This window comes from Suillus subaureus, assembly GCF_016647635.1.
Source record: "Suillus subaureus strain MN1 chromosome Unknown BJ212scaffold_34, whole genome shotgun sequence".
Classification (NCBI taxonomy): Eukaryota; Fungi; Basidiomycota; class Agaricomycetes; order Boletales; family Suillaceae; genus Suillus; species Suillus subaureus.
The window spans coordinates 62,978-82,090 of record NW_024538590.1 but is presented as its reverse complement, the minus strand read 5'-3'; the positions used below and the strand labels follow the sequence as shown (position 1 = coordinate 82,090).

The window sequence follows — 19,113 nt, the reverse complement described above, 5'->3', positions numbered from 1 at the left end:
TACGAAATATTGCCTTGTACATGTATAAAGATTGCAGATGTTACTATCAAGTACCTGTCTCATCCATTGCTTCCATCGATGTGCCAGCAACTTGCAAGTCATGGACGCTTTCCACACCGACACCTCTAAGTACCGCTCCGATCTTCTCTTGCTCTAATACCTGGCGTTCGGACTCGCTTTTCACCATCAGCATGCCAGCAAAACCAAGTGAGTTGATGCTCAACGTCGCCCCCGACTCTCCTAGGGTATAGGTTTCCCAGCGTCGCGGGATCAAGTGCATGTGTTCCAAGGTTAGAATCACATTATATGAAGGGGTACCAGGTGGGTAGTCCGGAACATGTCGTACGGTCGAAATCACAAGATCCAAGAGGGATAGGAATGGAAGGAACAAAACTTGTTCGAGCTGCTCCGGTGACGCGCCATTCGACAGAGTCGGAAGCCGATATACATGGTTGGCGTATGGCACGGATGACAGCGAAAAGGGTTTACCTGAGGATTACTTAGAGTGAGATATCTAGTAGAGCAGGAGCAGTATGGAGTAAGTACCTGAGACTTCAAGGTTTGCGGCTTTGGCTAATCTTTCAATTGGAGGTCCATCATCTTCAACTTCGATGAACTGGATATGTTTGTGACTTTGACTGGCTCCACTGTTTGGTCCGCCTTTGATGAATACTCAGGATAAGCCTGCCATCAGATCGTCATGTCACGAGAGATCCTCACAGTTGTAGAAAGCGAAATAATTTTTGCGTGCTTTCCGGGCTGCAAGGAGCAGCAGATAAGTTTGGACCAAATCATGAGGCATCAGCGGTGAAGTTTGCGGCATAAACTCTGTTGATCGTATGCATCAGCGCATGATCATGGTGTTTAGGTAGCTGGTAGGGAACCTTTGGTCACAAGAAGGAAATGATGGGGGACGACCGAGTACTTGTTTAGCTGGATGCACTTGAGCTGATGCTCGGAGGGAGAAAATTGAACATACCAGTACACCATATTCCGCCCCGGATGATTCGTCGCGTAAATCACCAACGTGAAGGTTTGGGACATATGGAGGTGCAAAGGGATCAGACTTCTTGGAAGTCTCGTCTATCTGATTAGATGGTGCGATTCCTGCTTCCCAAGCAGGTATCGATTTCTTTTGAAGCGCTGTACATAGGCGAATCTCCCACTGTGGATTGATCACCCGTATGAATTATCATTATATTGATGAAAGCAGACGGAAACACACCTCTATTCCGATCTCCTCATGCTTGCTCACTTCCGACGGGAAGAAAAACAGATCCCCTGAAGATTGCGCAGCTTCAAACTGACTGGGTAGTGCAGATATGATATCAGAGGCCTGAGTCATGACTGAACTGCACGTCAATATTTGGTCACCGGCGTGTGAGCACAAATCGGCCAGCCGTGGCTATACCGGCTATACCGTGACTGTACAAAGTAATCGTCACGGCGCTGGCGCCAGCTGCCCGACTCGCTTATTCCTGGTTTTTAATGATGTCCATAGAAATCTGATGTAGGTTCGAAACCTGCTCGACAATCCTTTTCCTTTCACCACGCCTTGGACATTCACTCATGGATGGATCCTTCAAGGTCTATCTCGAGTAGTCATAGCCAACTGGTACCATGACAGATTAGAAACTCTGCATTCTTGGGTGGTGCAGATTCAAAACCTGCCGACAAACTTTGATTTCCCTCTTATCGCACCTTAACATTCACTCATGGACAGTTCTTCGGAGGTTCATCTCAGCTCGGGAAGTGTCCTTGTCTTGTAGTCACCACGACCTAATGCATTGTTTAATGATAGATGTTAATGCGATACATGTATCTTGTCACTACGATGTATAATGCATTACCTACCCACGAAGTCGTCTTTAATCACACCTTGACATTCACTCACGGGCAGTTCCTGGAGGGTCATTTCACCTTCTGCCTGACGAAAGTGGTTACCGCAACGGAATCGAAATCTGTTTCTCCTGGGCTGCACAGGTTCGAAACCTGTCGACAAACGATTTTTCCTTCTTATCACATCTTGACATTCATTCATGGACAGTTCGTCGGAGATTCATCTCAACTTCCTCTTGGCGAAAGTGGCTGGTAACCACAACAGAATCGAAATCTGTTTCTCCTGAGCTGTACAGGTTCGAAACCTGCCGACAATCCACTTTTTCTATAAGAACACGCTTTGAGGATTCACTCGTGGGTGAGTCCCTCGGAGGTGCATCTTAACTGGTCCTAGCCAAGTGGTTACCGCAACAGAGTTGAAATCTGTTCCTCTTCAAGTTGGACCGGCCAGGTTCGAAACCTACCGACGACAAAGTTGTTTTTACTCCAAAGCACGAGTTTCAGGAACGTGGAGAGGATATATGGATCTTTGTCTTCTTGCACAACAACGCCTATATCCTAAGTGCTTCATGGACGGCATGATGCAGAGCAGTACTGTGGCACAGGGGGTCTTGTCGGACAAAAACGGAAAGGTGGTTAGAACACCCTGACATTGACATTGACTCAATCTTTACCAATCGTCCCAACCAAGTGGCAACCACAGTAGAATCGAAATCTGTTTCTCTTGGACCGCGCAGGGTCGAAACCTGCCGATCACTTTTTTTTTTCGGAACACGCCTTGACATCCACTTACGGATGGTTTCGTCGGAGGTTCATCTTAACTGGTCACGAGTCTAGTCTGAGCCAAGTGGTTACCACAATAGAATCGAAATCTGACTGTGCAGGTTCGAAACCTGCCGACGACAAGTTTTTTTTTATCAGAACACTGTACACCTTAACATTTACTCATGGATCGGAGGTTCATCTTAACTTCGTCCTAACCAAAGCGATTACCACAACAGAAAATCTGTCTCTTGGACTGTGCCAGTGTCCTGCCGACGAAAAGGTATTTTTTCCATCGGAACATGCCTTGAAAATTCACTCACAGATGGTTTCCTTGGAGGTCCATCTTAACTGGCCTTGGCCAGATGGGCGCGGCCGGCCAGGTGGTTACCGCAACAAAATCAAAATCTGTTGAACCTGCCAACAACCAGTTTTTTTCCCTTATCAGAACACGCCTTGACATTCACCCATGGATGGTATATTTATTTGGTCACCGGCGTGTGAGTACATATCGAGCACCAAAAACAGGGGCGCCTACACAGGCTAATATACGGCTCGCCAAAATAAAATAATTCGAGGAAGAAATACTGGCCGCTCGCCCGCCAGAGAAGAGGAATCACATCGGGAGAACCGTGACTTGAACAGCTGGGCGCTGATTGATAGTAGCTACAACCCGAAAACACGTGTGTCTAGACCCAACTCATGCATATAGTGAGACTGAATTGATGCAACGATCTGCAAAGAACTAAATTCAAGCCGTCGTGCATCATGCATGTCCTCATATCATCCGGTCGAATGACACCAAAAGCTGGCGCGCGGCGACAGGCTGCGTCGTGCTCTCTGGTCGTCAATATCAATGTCAAGACTAGTAGTACTGGCCTCAGTTTCGAGGGTGTCGAGTAGGCTTGAGGATTCATGTTCTAGTAGGACTTGATATTAGAGTACTAGTGTTTTGGAGTGCCGTGAGGCGGCTCCCCATGTACAGTCACATTCATCGACAGGAAAATAAAATGGACGAAATAAATGTAATTGAGTGGGGCAATTAAATACCTTTCGTCTTCCATCCCCTAACAACATGGACTATTATAAGCCTTACGGATAGCTGACTTTGCCTCAGGTATTGACTTCCCCATTGAATGATTTCCTTGGTAAAAACAAAATCATGGTCAGTGGATGTGGCGACTTTGATAATATTAAGGATTAAAGATGGCTTTGCCTCGTTCTCTAACTCATCCGTTCCGAATATTGTTCATATGATCAATAGATAGGCTGAGTAAATTACAAAGTAGTAGAAATCGTGTTGGTGGTTGCTTATAAGTGTATTGCGAGCATTTATTTCAGTAAAATGAAGAGCTAGAAAGCATAGTAGAACCAACAGCATTAAGGTCCTAATATGAGGCAGTGTAAGTTGTTGATATGTCTGGAGAATAGAAAAGAAACATGCCTTTGCAAGCTCTTGCCCTTGGGACAAAACAATGAGGCAAGACCCCAGACCCTTCAAACACCAATGCTATTCAAGCCAAGAGGGGAGATAATGATTCCAGAAAGCCTGAAATATATGATGGAGGTTGTCATCCCACAGATTTGAAACATGCGAAAGATGGACAGCCCAGTTTTGACATGCATATTTCAGAGCATCAGAGGTGGATTGACTGAGTTCCTGTGCTTTGTTTGCGAAGGTGGTAAAGGCATTCACAGCATGGATGATTTCCTTGTCTAGTGGAAAAACTTGACCCTCTGGTGATGCAGAGGTGCCATGTTCCTGGTGCCTTAACACCAGGAATGCTGGAAATATCAAAAAATCTGGCAACTCCTTGAACTGTTGTATCACTTGGAAAGCTGGCAGTGAAACTAATTCTCAGGCAATCTTAAATTTGCTGATTGCTTCTAATGCGCTTGAGAATTCTTCCATTGTTACCCAGGTGGACACCACAGAAGTAGATTGCCATGCTTTGCCATGGGGAGTCTGCAGCCAGTCTTGCCCATGCAGGGTCTGTAGCCAGTCCCTCCTGCATGGAGTTGACAGCCAGTCTAGCCCTCCCTGGGTTTGCAGCCAGTCGTGCATGTGGGTAGTCTACAGCCAAACTCTCCTGCCCTGGCCCTGCAGCCAGTCTTGTCCATGTGTGGTCTACAGCCAGGCTCTCCCACCCTCAGTCTGCAGCCAGTGTTGCCTGCCTTGTGTCTGCAGCCAGTCTCTCCCATCCTGTGTCTGCACCCAGTCTTGCATGTCAGGGGTCTGCAGCCAGACACTCCCACCTTGAGTTCACAGCCAGTCTCTCCTGCCCTGGAACCACAGCCAATTTCTCTTACCCTGGGTCTGCAGCCAAACTTACCCATCCTGGTGCCTCAGCCAGTGGTACCCACCCTGGGTTGCCAGCCAGTCTCTTCTGCCCTCACTCTGCAGCCAGACTCTCCCTCTCTCACTCTGCAGCCAGACTCTCCTTCTCTCACTCTGCAGCCGAACTCTCCTACTAGGGGTCCTCAGCTGGGCTCTCCCACTTTGGGTCTGTAGCACATCTCTTCCATTCTGCAGCCAGTGTTTGCTCACAGTTAGTCTGACCTGTTCTTCTACCCATCATGGTATAACCCGAGTCTGCACATTGTGTTTTATTTTGGTAGAGATCTCCAACAGGTCTTGCCCGTCCAAGGTCTGCAACCATTCATGCCCTCCATTGGTCTGCAGCCATCCTTGTCCTCTCTGAGTTTGTAGCCAGTCTTGGGCTCCCTGGGTCTGCAGCCAACCTTTCCCACCCAAGGTCTGCAGCCAGTTGTGCCCTCTGTGGGTCTGCAACCAGTCATGTTCTTTGTGGGTTTATAGCCAGAATCTCTGCTGTGTGGTCTGTAGCCAGTCTCAGTGCATGATCAGCAGCCAGTCTGGCTCACGTGTCGTCACTAGCAAGTCTTGTTAGCACATGAGCTGCTGCTCTCTCCTGATCTGCGGCCAGTATTGCTCTCTGTGAGCCAGCATCCAGTTGCTACTGCCCTAGGTCTGCAGCCAGTCTTGCCCTTCATGAGTTCGCAGCCAGCCTCTCATACCCTGGATCCATAGCTGGTCTTGCCCACCCTGGGTCTGCAGCCAGTCTTGCTCTCCATGGGACTGCAGCCAACCTCTCACACCTTGGATCTGCAGCCAGTCTTGCCCACCCTGGGTCTGCAGCCAGTTTCTCCCACCCTGGGTCTGCAGCCAGTCTTTCCCTCTGTGGGTATGCAGCTAGCCTCTCCTGCGCTGTGTCTCCAGCCACCCTCTCACACCCTGGATCTGCAGCCAGTCTCCCCCCTCCCTTGGTTTGCAGCCAGTCTTGCCCTGCCAGGGTCTGAAGCCAGGCTCCTACACCTGAGGTCTGGAGCCAGTCTTGACCTCCCTGTGTCGAGAGCCAGTATTTCCCACTTGAGGTCTGCAGCCAGTCTCTTCCACCCTGGGTCTACAGCCAGTTTCTTCCACCTTGGGTCTGCAACCAGTTGAGCACTCCCTGGGTCTGTAGCTAGTCATCCTCCTTGCTTGTTTGCAACCAGGTGCATCCATCCAGGGTCTCTAGCCAGTATTGTAAATCTGAGCTGTGGCCACCCCAAAGCCATCTCATGCTGATCAGAATTGACAGTGGCTCTGGTGGCCAAATGAGGAAGGCTAATGAGTCTCTTAATTTATGGGGGTCCTGGGGTTGCATAGCTTGGCTCTGCTTCTGCAATTCTGAGAGCACACCTAGAAAGGTCATGCTTTCTGGAATCTCCTTCATCATCAAGCAGAAAGAAGCACTAGCAAGTAGGGAGTGGGCTGTTGATATACTGTGTACATGAGGGAGGCTGCAGTTTGAGGGGTCAGAAACATAGTCATGAAGGGATGAGTGATGGATATTTATGGGAAGACTATTATTGGTAGGAATATCCAAAACCAACCATAGCTGTACTAGCATTGTCTCAACATCCCTGCCCAGACCAGGGCTGAGTAGTTTTGAGATTTGTGACATTGGCAGAGGGACTGCAAGGGCAGCAATGATGGACAAGTGCATGTAAGCCCACTTGGGGTCGGTGCACATGGAGAGGATACAATAGTATAACTTGTACACCTCCGTTCCTGGTAGCAGCTTGAGCATCAGCTGCAGCCAACTGTGGGGATCATTGTCTCCATTGTTGATAATAAACTTCATCATTGTAGACGCCACAATGAAATGTCTGCCTGCACGGCTTGCCAGCTTCACAAGATCATCCATCAATGGCTGCAGGAAATCCTGATGATGAATTGCCAGCTCTCCAAATGAATGCTGCAAGAAAACAAAGATGTCATTATCAACATCAGCGCTGTCTAGTGAGATGATGGTAGCAATCCCTTCCCCAGAAGTTCTCACAGGTATCTTGTGCACCAACAGGCGCACCTTGCCCTTCTGAAAGATTTTGCTGATGTATGATTCCAAGCAACTCACGAGCAGAATGTGGGCCACATGCAGATCAGGTTCATGAAGAGCCCATGCAAGGGAAAGGACAAGATTGGTAAGCTTGGGTTCCGATGTGCATTCATCAAGTGCATCAATAACAAATGACAAAGGCAGACACCTGCACAATCTGAGTTGAAGTTTCTGGAGAGGTTGAAGAAAGAGAACCTCCATCTGGTCACAAGGAGGTGTGTCAGGGTCTAGCAGAGCAGGATTCTCACGGATAGCTCTGTTTACATCATTGCGGATGTTGGGGAAATTGTTGGCAAGCTGGTAGACGAGCATCACAAAAAAGTACCCAGCCATGCAACATTTCGTGTTCTTGCATGAGATTCCTCCTAGCTGCATTCTGACATCCATCTGCTCTGTGACTTTAAGACCTCTCATCCTTTCAGCTACTGTGAATGCAACAGCAGACTTTCCGATGCCTGCTGTGCCATGCAGCCAAATGAGCTGATTATTTTCTTGGTTGTCTAGTAATTTGTGGATGTAGTAGAGGAGATCCACCCAGGTCCCTTCCAAACACTTGGGGTGGGGCTGATGTTCAAGGGAGTTATATTGAGCACCCTTGACAATGACCTCAGATAACCTTGCCAAAGTTCCTTCAAACAATGGAAGAACTATTAATGAAGGTTAGAGAGCCTGATAAGTACAAGAGCAAGAGCGATACTGACAATGATCCTCGCTCATTCATGTGAAGGCTGTGGTATGCGTGATAAAATGGACTGACTGAGATATTAATGTGGAATGCAGTTGAAACTGAAGGATGAGTGGGCGCTCATCTGGCTGCAGGAAGACACAAGGCTACCATGACTGTGCATGCTGGCATCATTGCTAGCCCAATCACATTGGCCACTGAACAACCAGGTGTACATCACTGAAAACCAATGTTCCCTATCAACCATTATATACACATTATCATGTAGATAATAACCACATTTGGCTAAAATGTGGCACCACAGACTATCTAGACTTTTATGGCTTTAAAATGCCATCCTCTATTATGCATAACCATCAGATGGACTTATATTCAGTAGTAGCTGCACAATTGTGATTGTTAATACATTGAATCTCATTAATGGATGTGCAAGATATGTTTATACTATGCAGCGCATAGACTTTAGAGCATTGTGACTGTTCATGCAGCATATCTATGAGAGTGCATTTGATGGCTAATATATATGAAAAATAGACAGAAGCACTAGATACATAAAGTCATTTATGTGTATTTAACACTATCCCACATGATCAAGGAAAGTCATGGAGGTTGGTGTACAGTGTCAATCACACGAATTTAGTTATAATGCTACAGAACCTGGTTGACAGCCACATCTAATAGATGTATGTAGGACAATTGTGAAACAGTGTGACCCAATTTCTGGTCATGCTACATATATATGAGCACACAATTGATAACCAATCATATATCATCTTGTGACAAAAGTGAAAGGTAGTTACCAGTTGCACCTGGTTTTCCCATATCAACCTTTGTGCTTGCATTGCTGTGTGAATGAGTTATGCTTTGACATTTATCATACTCCAACTTAATAAACTTGTAAGACTATGATGCATGATTGCTGTGGATGATTCAATGTTATCTTGGTGGCAAAGTAGGTCCAGTAGACCCACACCGATATGAATGAAATTTTTTTGAAAGAGTGTTTGCTGTATGACATTTCAAGCACACAGGGTATTGTTTCAAAGATGTTAAAGAAATACAGTATCCTGCTACCTGTAACATAGGTAGGTAAGTGCCTCATAAGTTTAATATAGGTATTATCTCTCAGTAGGAACAAATCATGGACATGTAGCAAATAAATGACCATTGGATACTGCATTGCCGAGTCTCCCAGGTGGTGCAAAATCCATTAAAATTTGAAATCATGGTACATTTATTATTTAGGAACTACACAACAAAAGTCACTATAGCTAGTTGTGTTACATATCAATATACTCAACTGATCTGTAAATAATGAGTGGAAGATCTGAGCTAATGTCTACCTGAACAATGAGCAACAGACAGCTGCTTGGTTCTTTGGGGATGATAGATGGATGCATATTTGCGTCCAAAAACCTTACTAAAGTTACACTATATTGAGAACAGTGGCCGATGGCTATAGTACACAATGACTCACTGGTTCCACCAAAGCAATAAATCTTCAACTTCCTTAACTGTGTTTGACGTCACAGCAAGCTCGAAGAAGTCAATGATATGGTCATAAAATTCTTGATGATTGAACTCGTCATCTATAATACACCATGATCCTGTGCTAGACAAGGCAAACCTAAGCTGAATGACCTGCATCAGTGAATGCATTGATAGGAGTGATTTGTTGTACTTACCTGCATGGCTGCATATGCAATTGACTGTGGTTGAACAGATTTCATGTTCAACAGCCCAGCAACATTGCAATGAGTGCGGTGCTTGCCATTAGTCCTTTGCTGCCTCAGATGACCCTGTGCAGAAAGCTCCACCACGTTGATCTGCTCTTCATCATCCAGCTCTGTGGAGGTAGGAGATGTGAAGATATACTTGAAGGTCTAAAGGTAGCTTCAGTAAATTGTCATTCATGCTCATAAAACATACCTTTAAAAGTAATTTCCCTTTAAAGAGACCATCTATAGGGTTTAGTGGGTCATATCATTCATCCTTGTATAAAAAGGCAGGCCAGGAGTGAGCTGTAACTCAATAATCAGGGTGATAATCCCTGATTCCTTGTTAGATACTACCACATTGATCAGCAAAGATGCCACAATGTACACAAAACTTACACCGGGTCATTCCAGTCATAATCTACAGGGCATATAAGCCATCCTGTTGCATTATTGTTGAACCCACAACCCATTTTATTCTGCATGTGAATGACAGGGTTTGGTGGTGGGGTATCTTGCATCAACCACAAAGCAATGGTGACTTTAAGTCATGTCGTATCATCAGCCCTTGCTCTGTCAGCACCCTTATTTAACTAGAAACAGTGTGTCAATTACAGTGGCTCAAAAAACTGTCTGCATGTTTTGACATTTTTCACTATCTATGATATTGTGTGAGAACTCACAAATGCCTCAAGGACATGCTTATACCACATTGTAGTATGGCTTCAGGGCTTTCATTTGAGCCATACACCGTGGGAATCGGTGGAGATATGGTGGAGACATAAGGCTTATAAAATGATGACTCATGTGGACAGTTTTTTGAGTGTATATTAAAACTATATAAATCATGCCACTATTATATAAATTATGAAGTGATGTCATTATGTTATTTTATGACTATATCTAACTATATAAACCAGAATATCTCATGTATCATAGTCATAATCACCATGAAAGCCATCTCCTCTGCTCAAAGAGATAATATCCTCTCTCTGTCTTATGCTGGCCTCTCTGCTTGCCAAATTTCCTCTAGAACTGGAGTATGCAAGTCCACTGTGGCCAAGTTTATCACAGAAAGCCACCCAGACAAGGAAAACTCTTGTGGAGGATGTCCATCCAAGCTTACCTCTACTGACAAAAGGGCTATTATCCAACATATCACTACAGGAAAGGCTGATAATGCTGTCCAAACCACCCATTATATCAATTCCACCATCACTACTCCTGTCTCTTCACAAACTGTGAGGAATGTTCTCAAGGCAGCTCATCTCAAGGCAGTAACAAAGAAGAAAAAGCCTCTTCTCTCCATCAAACATAGGCAGAGAAGACTAGCCTTTGCCTTAGCTCATCAACACTGGACTGTGGAGGACTGGAAGCATGTTATATGGTCAGATGAGACCAAAATCAATAGGATTGGGTCAGATGGGAAGGTATATGTATGGAAAAAGAAGGGAGATGGCCTAACAGACAGAGAGGTTAATGGGACTGTCAAGTTTGGAGGAGGTTCTTTAATGGTATGGGGTTGTATGGGATGGAATGGTGTGGGAATACTTGCTGAGGTTGAGGGGAAGATGAATGCTGAGCAGTATGTGGACATTTTAAATGACCACTTGCTGCCTAGCTTGGCAGAATCAGGGATTGATGAAGAAGATATCATTTTCCAACAGGATAATGATCCCAAGCACACATCCAGAAGAGCTAAGGAATGGTTTGAAGAACATAACATCAATGTTCTTGACTGGCCAGCACAGTCTCCTGATGTCAATGTCATTGAACATCTCTGGGGAACACTCAAGAAAAAGCTTCAAGCCTATGAAAACCCCCCTAAAGGAGTATGGGAGCTTTGGGAGAGAGTAGCAGTGGAATGGGGGAAGATCACAGCTGAGGATTGCCAGAAATTAATTGAGAGTATGCTTAGAAGGATAGAGGCAGTAATTAAAGCCAAGGGAGGTCATACAAAATACTAGAATACCTGGTTATTATTGTAAAATACTTGAGTCAAAAAACTGTCTGCATGAGTCACCATTTTGTGAGCCTTGTATCTCCACCATATCTCCACTGATTCCCATGGTGTAGGGCTCAAATGAAAGCCCTGAAGCCATACTACAATGTGGTATAAGCATGTCCTTGAGGCATTTGTGAGTTCTCACACAATATCATAGATAGTGAAAAATGTCAAAACATGCAGACAGTTTTTTGAGCCACTGTAGTATCATCACCAAGGTGTGCATATGTCCCACCTTGCTGTATACACCAGATAGTTCGCTATCCTCAATCACTGAGTGTATGAGCTTATGGACAGACAGACACCAAGCAGCTAATTTCTTGTATGATCTGTACCTCCTGTCGTCCCTAGTGTGACATATCAGCATGAGCAACTGTAAATGCTGAAGGACTCACTTGGGGTCATTCACACTAGCATTGTCATCTAATTCAATACCTAGTGTCATGTGTCTATCAAACTCTGTGATGAGATCTTCTACATGTTCAGTAAGGCAGATGAGTCTGTAGATTACCTGACCCTCAAGATGAAGGCATACACTATCAAATCAATGATTCAAAGGGCAACCACACACTAGATAAAAACTCATATCTTTTCTCCTCCACTGGAAGTTTGCAGAGCTCTGCATTTTGCATCTCCAAAAGAGCCAGCTGCCTTTTCAAGGCAGCTACTTCAGAAGGTGAGCCATCACCTTGGGTGCTCATCTGTGACATTAGGTAGAAGCATTGGGAGGTGTTAGAGGTAGATGCAAGTAGTGAATGTGAGAGCTGTGGAAGTGTGAGAGAAGGCACACTGACTGAAGTATGGGGAATCAGCAGCAGTTTGATCCAGTGTATTATGAATGATACAGAAAATATTGTGTCTGCTGACATCTGGGGGTTTCATGTTTGGAACAACCTAACAGTCATTAGAGGATTGTGGTCATTAATAAGAATGAAGGGTCAGCGAAATTAAAGAATGTGCTTACAAGGTTCTGGTCTGCTGAGCAATACCAATGTAACATCAATCACTATCCTGCAGAACTTCTGATCAAAACAGTCAACAATAATCCCTGAATCCCTGAAAAACAATTAACAACCAATGGACATCCAAGAAGGGCTTAGTTGGGTGAAAAAATATGCTTAGCCTCCCAAGGCATCTCCTTTGCCATCATCAAAAGCAAACTCAATTGGTCTAGATGTGTAAGTGTGCATGCAGAGATGCGATAGGTGAGGTGTGAGATGAGGTGCAAGGTCATACTGCGAAGGGAAAGAAGAGGCATGGGGAGGTTGTACTGCGAAGGGAAGAATATTAATGGGTGAAATTTGATGATCAGAGGTATTGGGGAAGGACTGACATCAGAAGCCGAATGTCAGTGAAGAACACTGCAAAGAAATTTGACTCACCAGTTTTGGTGGATTAGGGTTAGGGTTAGCAAAATGAACCTGCAAGGCAGTGCTCATGAGGGCGCCTAAGGGAGAAAAAAATAAGGCTACAATAAAATAAAGAATTAGTAGTACTATGGGGTCTTTGAGCCTGGAGACCCTCACCCACAGCTGGCAAAATAAAATAAGATAATGATTGAGTTTTCCCAGGGATTTGTGCTCAGGGACAAAGCCACACAAGGTAACAGCAGATGTTCATGGATCAGCACCTGAGCAACTGAAAGTGTCTGCATGATGTGGAGCTGTGCATAGTGCATGTATCAGTGGCTCATATGAGGAATCCCAGTGGTACTAACTGAGGAACAAAAACACAAAGGTTTAAACCTGCGAATGCAATCACATGACTGTTCAAAGCCCACCGGGAAATTCCCATTAAGTATTCAAGATACTACACAGACTAACTAGATTATCAAGTGCAGACTCAGCTATGAAGTGAGAATGGGAGAAGCAAACAGGAGCATTCTCAATTGTCATTGCATTGACACCCTGCTGCAGTTCCTGAGTTCAAGGATTTTTTTTCTTGATGATGTGTGGGGATGGAGCAATTGTAAGCGACTGAGGGTGTTTTGCACTGCCAAAGCCCACTATCACAGAAATCCAGTTTGACATTACACTTTATTTTTCAATGACTCTCCAAAATATCAGTATTCATCAGTAAATCTCAAATTTCTCCAAAGATAACACACTACAAAGGGCCAAGCGTCATGTGAAAATGTTGGTGGGTGTAACTGGTACCCAAATGTGGTCACAACTCTCTGACATCTGATGTGTGCCTTGCATGTCACCCAACACCCAAGCGTGCATGAACACAGGTGCCTGCAACCAAGCTGGATGCATCAGTGCCATGTGCCTCATTCAAAGACCCTGGGGGAAAGCAGCAATGTGTGGGTGCAGCTGGACCTTCGCATGTGCAATATAAAAATTTCCAGCCTCCCTTGAAGTGGGCACACACTTCCTTGCCTGCAGCCCCTGCACAACCATTGTCTCTTTTCTCCAGATGTGTTTGGTCCTGGGCCAACAGGTCATGTGCAGGTTACCTCAAGATAGGTATGACAGCGATCTCTGAAAGTCCTGTATATTGCCCTGGCAAGACACTATCATCCAAGTTAGTTTCAGCATACACATAACACAGACTCCTACCTTAGCCTTGTGCATTGATTCCAGGCATTGTCCAGTACAGCAGTTTTGAACACCTTTGCTGCTTGAATGACAATAGTCAGATCTTCAGCATAATTCTGGACATTAGTCGAGTGATTCAACTTAGAATGTTCCAGCCAAGCCAGGTGCTTGTGGCATAGAATAAAGGGTTGATAGTATCCTTGATCAAGGCATACAGCTCCAGTGCCGATCTGAGAGGCTGATTTTTGACAACATATAATCAACCGTTAATGCACATGTTAGATACAAAATTTGAAATATGCACAAGTAGTACTACAACAATCTATTGGGCGTGGTGCCCAATATTACTGTACTAGAAGGTGATCAGTGTGTGAAGGCAATGATACTAGTAAGAGTTAATGCATACCATTCAAAATTCCTTCAAAGGGCCGGCACTGAGATGACAATGTTTGAAGGGGCTGCTCGGCATGGCGGCAGGTGGTGACAGGATGGTAAGTTCTCATAAAACAGCACTGAAAATGTCTTGTTTCTTGCTTTTTACTCAATAGTGACAAAATGCCATATGCACTTCAATGAGTGTGCCCTTCAGTTTTGACTCATACTGAGATGGTAGGATGAGGGTGTGATCCAAGTCATATGCTGGCAGGGGGCAGATGATATTAGTTGAAATGAGGCCCTGCAAATGGCCTTTGCATTGGTCGGCCACTGGCCAGGTGGTAATGTTGAAGTTGGGGCTTAGGCTATCTGCAGTTGGGTAAAAACAATTATTATAGTGACAGACATAAGAATCATTCATGGCTTACCAGTCAAGTAGTTTTCATCACCATAAACTTCGCCAGCAAAATCTTGCTGATCCTCTTTATTGGCCTGGTTCATCATGGCAATACCCAGAAATTAGTCATGGTGATGCGCACAGACAAGTATATGATGAACACTTACTTTGAAAAGACTGTGTGTCAGTTTGATGGATCTTTGGCTGAGTGAATCATGAATAATGCTGAGTTTATCATACCCTCCTGGCCTCGGGATTAATCCCTCAAAATGAGCAAGATTGTTGAGAACATCTGGGAAGTCTTCTGATGAGAATCGGAATGCATCGTTATGGCCAGCAGTGAGCTGACAGCTCAATTTCATGTCTGCAAAGCAACCATGAAATACATTTGAGGGATTAAAATTTCCATCTGGGGTGAAATTAAAGTCATTGCAACTAATCTCAAACACACCACAGATGATGAACTCTGTGGGTTGGAGCCCACCTCCCTTGCTGACAAGAATATTTCTGTGCTGTCCACCTATGAAGTATTCGACATGATGAATAAGTCTCGGCATAGCAGCATAGAATCCTCCAGGAGAATTCTGCACTTTTTGAAGTACAGGTGCAGGGGTACTAGTAGTGGACGACGGCTTACATTTGGGATACATGGCTGGTGCAACTGGTGCATGATGCTGATGCAAGTCTTATTGAGAAACAAAAATCATGTTCCATGGTCAAGTGACTCACAGCAGCGATGGCAGCATGGAAGGAGTAGTGTAAGTATATTGGACCCATTTTGCTTGAAGCTCAGAATTTTTGACAGTCACAATTGTGGGGGCAGCAGTGCAATGTGTGTCGTCCTAGTGGTCATGGGATCTGACATGTGTGAAATTATCGGCAATTGAATAGTATACAATAGTTGTGCTCATGTTTGAAAAATTTCAAACTTTGAATATATTCTGCTGCACCCACATTCCAGAAAGCTTGGCTGCTGAAATCCCTGTGCCCATGTGATGAGGTGGCATCTGAATTAAGTCAAGTCTGAGTCCCTGCTTCCATAATGGATCTAAACAGACTTTAGTCAAGGGTAGTCATAAGTGCTGTCACAGCTCCAAAGTACTTCTTTGGCTGCCAAATGTTGAGATGAACATTGTAAATACGTACAAACTAGTATCCTCATGTTCAGCAGGAACTTGGTTGCAAAATTTCTGGTAACCAAGAGATCAGCACATTGGAATGTAGGGTCCTGTTTCAGACCAGGGTCATTTTTGTGTCAGTTTGAAATGTAGAGTGACTTGAATTTAAATACTGTCACTCAACTTGAAGGAGGAACTAGCAAATATGTCTGACACAGAATCCAAAAGCATTGACTCCTGGCCCTCTGACCTTAATGATGGGCCCAACACAATCTTGATCAATGTACCCTTCAGAGCTCATAGAGCAGGCGAGGGCATCCATTGCTCAAGGAGCTCCACTCCACAAAGCCACAAGGACTCCTGCCCTGGTCCAGGTCAGGCGCACAGGCAACATGGTCCAGTGTATTCCTGTGGGTGTTATGCTTATGGTAAGATTTTTGACTTTGGATCAGTCATCCACAGACCTAGAGCATCTCACAGATCAGTTTCTGGACCTCAAGGACATTGATAGGCTGCAGCCGCATCTAAAGTGAAAGAGGTCACAGTATGAGTTAAATGATGTGAGTATTCCTAGCTTTATCTTTCAAGTTATGCACTTACCATCATGTGGAGGCTCTGCACAACTTTGGCCAGGGGAGTACCAATGGGAAGAAAGTATCACAGAAACATGACAGACTCAAAAGGAAATTTGAGGACCTAATTGACAAAATTGCAGGTGCATTAGAAGCTGTGAGTAGAATTGAAGTGGCCATCAGTAAGCAAAGTGGAATCCTTACTGAGGTTTGTAATGTGGTTGAAAACCATGGCATGTGATGTTGCATTATACTTTATGTCAAAGATAAGCAGTGCACGCACCTAGCTAAATACGAGAACCTGTGCTTGAATGGCAAATTCCATAGCTGATTTGCTTACATGGAGGATCAGACATGCTTGAATAAATTTGTTATATCTCATGATATATATGGTACAGAATTTGGTGTACAGGAATGTGGAAATAGTGTTACTCAATGGTACATGGGATGAGAAGACTGCGAACATGTGCATGGGCAAGTTGGTGGAGATAGCATCATGCAATGGCGAGTGCCAACTGGTAGGCAGGATGAGAAGACTTGTGTGGGCAAGTTGATGCCTGCAAGGATGCAGAACAGATGCAGAACATGCTGAAAAGAATGTCAGATTGATCACTTGACTACTGGAAGATGTTTGACTTACCTGGGATCTACCTTGTGAACTACCTCCCTTTCTTGTTCCTCATCCATGCTCAATGTACCTCTTGTGCCTCATGGGCAAGCTCGATTTCTTCTTCACATATGGTGGTCCAGAACTCCACAGCCTGCAGTGCGAATTGTTCATCAGAATGCTTAAGTGAGATATCTGGGAAGAGACATGCTAGCAGTGCTCATAGATGCTGCTGAGGGTGGAATGACGCACAAGGCATCCAGGATAGAGTTCAGTTGATTTGATCTATGTAGGATATATGTAGTTGTATTAGGGTTAGGGTTAGAACAGCGTACCTTCAATATGTTTGGCCAGTGGCATGCTAGATGATCCAAGAAATAAATGAGTTTGGGTGTAAACATATCCAATGAGGTATCTATGAGCTGAGAAGCAGTCAATTCATTCTGTGGAATGGTAAGGTGCAAAGCGACGCACCAACAGGAATCAAATACAGAAGAATCACAACAGCTGGCCTGATCAAAGGATCAAAGGGAATATGAGAGAAAATGCTGATCCACGAATGAAATGATAAAAGATGTTGTTTATCAACCGGCAGATGAAGGCCCAAAGGTTAAGGAATTTACCGTAAATGCAGTGTAGCATAGTCTTGAGAAAGTCAAAGAGCTTGAGGAGATTTAGTACAAAGGGTTGATCAATGTATCATTTAGTGAGATTGGTGTTGAAATCTGGGCTCTTGACAAACTGGAGGAAAAATTCATAGACAATCTGAAGATGAGGCCAGGTGAGTTCCAAGACAGGCTCATCTTCTTCAGGGTCAAAAGCATCACCAGTGGGGTTGACAGGTGGGGGTATCGATCGGAAGAGGTTGACAGCAAACTACTCTAAGAGGTGAGTGGAAGATGTTGAGCGACACAGAATGAAACACAAACCATGTTGACAACCTTGGGGTATATGTTTTCAGTGATTACGTTCCTCTGAGTGTCAAACAGGAGTGGAGGAGAAGTAATGGGTGAAGACGCTTCAGGAGATGTAATGTCCAATACTGATGAGCACCAACTGCCAAAGGACAACCAGAAGTTTGACTGAGACATGAAAACTGAAGATGACATTGGGGGTATCAAGTCAGTTGAAGGCCTATGATAAATAAAAACTCATGTCAGTGCTAGATACAGGTATATGTGAGCTAAATTGTGAAAGCCAACAGCATCAGTGCTCAGGTTCACCTCCAAGAGGCATGCCCTCGCAGCTTGATGGCCTCTGGTCCAATTTGCCTCCAAGAGGCATGTTGGACCAGGAATAGAAGTGAAAAAATGCGAAAAATGTAAATAAAATGAAAAACTTACTGGGAGTCAGCTGATTTCCAGTGTTTTGTCATTGTGACAGAGATGGGACTGGAGGAACCCCCAGACTTGCAAGCACAGGAAGATGGTAGATGCAGGTGGAGGGATATGATAAGGGCTAGTTGATTGACAAGCAGGTCTGCGAGTTGTTCTGGGGACAAGTTGAGTTTGGAAAATTGTAACCTTGATCACTGGTGCCAGCGCGCCAACTTACAGCACAACTGCCACCTCACAAAGTAGTAATATAAGCTAGAATAAATGTAAAGTTAGTAATTTGAAAAATTGAGGGTTCCCAGGGCGCTCTGGTGCTCAGGGACCAAGCCGCACAAGTTAACAGTGCACAGTTGTGGATTAGGGCCTAAGCACCTAAAAGTGTCCTGATGATGGGGAGCCACATGTAAGGCATGTATCAGCAACTGGTGTGGGCGAGCTCCCAGTGGTACTAACTGAAGAACAAAAACACTAAGTTCAAAAACTTAGTTCAACAAGATCATGTGACATTTCAAAGTCTGCCAGCTTAATCTGTACATGCTATCATTGCTGATCTCAATCTCTCTTAACCATTATGGCACATCATAAGTGTCCTCCAAGTCCAGTAGGATTGTTGAGCTCCTCTTCAAGTGACTCAGCAGTTTCTCTTGGGTACAAGATTATACATATACCACAGTAAATCCTGAATCATATCTGTGCTTTCTCACTCTCCCAAATAGTGTCCTTTGGAAAATGTGCAGCTATCACTCATCAGCTCACAGCTTGTC

The 19,113-nt window shown here is 44.6% G+C and overlaps 6 protein-coding genes across 6 annotated transcripts; all 6 read right to left on the bottom strand.

The window, feature by feature from the left end:
• On the bottom strand, nucleotides 1-1,369 carry BJ212DRAFT_1379334 (ATP adenylyltransferase). Its single transcript, XM_041336589.1, has 6 exons — nucleotides 1,226-1,369; nucleotides 980-1,165; nucleotides 885-933; nucleotides 721-828; nucleotides 547-660; nucleotides 1-489 (listed from the first exon to the last, which is right to left on the bottom strand). Exons 1-6 carry the CDS (start codon nucleotides 1,343-1,345, stop codon nucleotides 47-49), a joined length of 1,020 nt encoding a protein of 339 aa, XP_041189140.1. The 5' UTR covers nucleotides 1,346-1,369; the 3' UTR covers nucleotides 1-46.
• A 5,797-nt stretch (nucleotides 1,370-7,166) lies between these two features.
• Nucleotides 7,167-7,595, bottom strand: BJ212DRAFT_1220992 (uncharacterized protein; the record flags this gene model as incomplete). Its single annotated transcript, XM_041329381.1, has 1 exon — nucleotides 7,167-7,595. A coding segment is annotated over one exon (429 nt), but the record flags the coding sequence as incomplete, so codon positions are not given.
• A 1,423-nt stretch (nucleotides 7,596-9,018) lies between these two features.
• On the bottom strand, nucleotides 9,019-9,922 carry BJ212DRAFT_1448760 (uncharacterized protein; the record flags this gene model as incomplete). The annotated part of the gene is made up of 4 exons (XM_041338590.1): nucleotides 9,019-9,106; nucleotides 9,164-9,327; nucleotides 9,372-9,569; nucleotides 9,803-9,922. The coding sequence occupies 4 exons, from the start codon at nucleotides 9,920-9,922 to the stop codon at nucleotides 9,019-9,021; spliced, it is 570 nt and encodes a 189-aa protein (XP_041189138.1).
• Nucleotides 9,923-12,524: 2,602 nt separating this feature from the next.
• On the bottom strand, nucleotides 12,525-12,845 carry BJ212DRAFT_1484434 (uncharacterized protein; the record flags this gene model as incomplete). Its single annotated transcript, XM_041340796.1, has 2 exons — nucleotides 12,525-12,734; nucleotides 12,789-12,845. 2 exons carry the CDS (start codon nucleotides 12,843-12,845, stop codon nucleotides 12,525-12,527), a joined length of 267 nt encoding a protein of 88 aa, XP_041189137.1.
• Nucleotides 12,846-14,487: 1,642 nt separating this feature from the next.
• Nucleotides 14,488-15,495, bottom strand: BJ212DRAFT_1484433 (uncharacterized protein; the record flags this gene model as incomplete). The annotated part of the gene is made up of 4 exons (XM_041340795.1): nucleotides 14,488-14,690; nucleotides 14,750-14,813; nucleotides 14,886-15,392; nucleotides 15,448-15,495. 4 exons carry the CDS (start codon nucleotides 15,493-15,495, stop codon nucleotides 14,488-14,490), a joined length of 822 nt encoding a protein of 273 aa, XP_041189136.1.
• A 2,096-nt stretch (nucleotides 15,496-17,591) lies between these two features.
• Nucleotides 17,592-17,995, bottom strand: BJ212DRAFT_1527763 (armadillo-type protein). Its single transcript, XM_041341751.1, has 2 exons — nucleotides 17,945-17,995; nucleotides 17,592-17,891 (listed from the first exon to the last, which is right to left on the bottom strand). Exons 1-2 carry the CDS (start codon nucleotides 17,945-17,947, stop codon nucleotides 17,715-17,717), a joined length of 180 nt encoding a protein of 59 aa, XP_041189135.1. The 5' UTR covers nucleotides 17,948-17,995; the 3' UTR covers nucleotides 17,592-17,714.
• Between the last annotated feature and the right edge of the window lie 1,118 nt (nucleotides 17,996-19,113).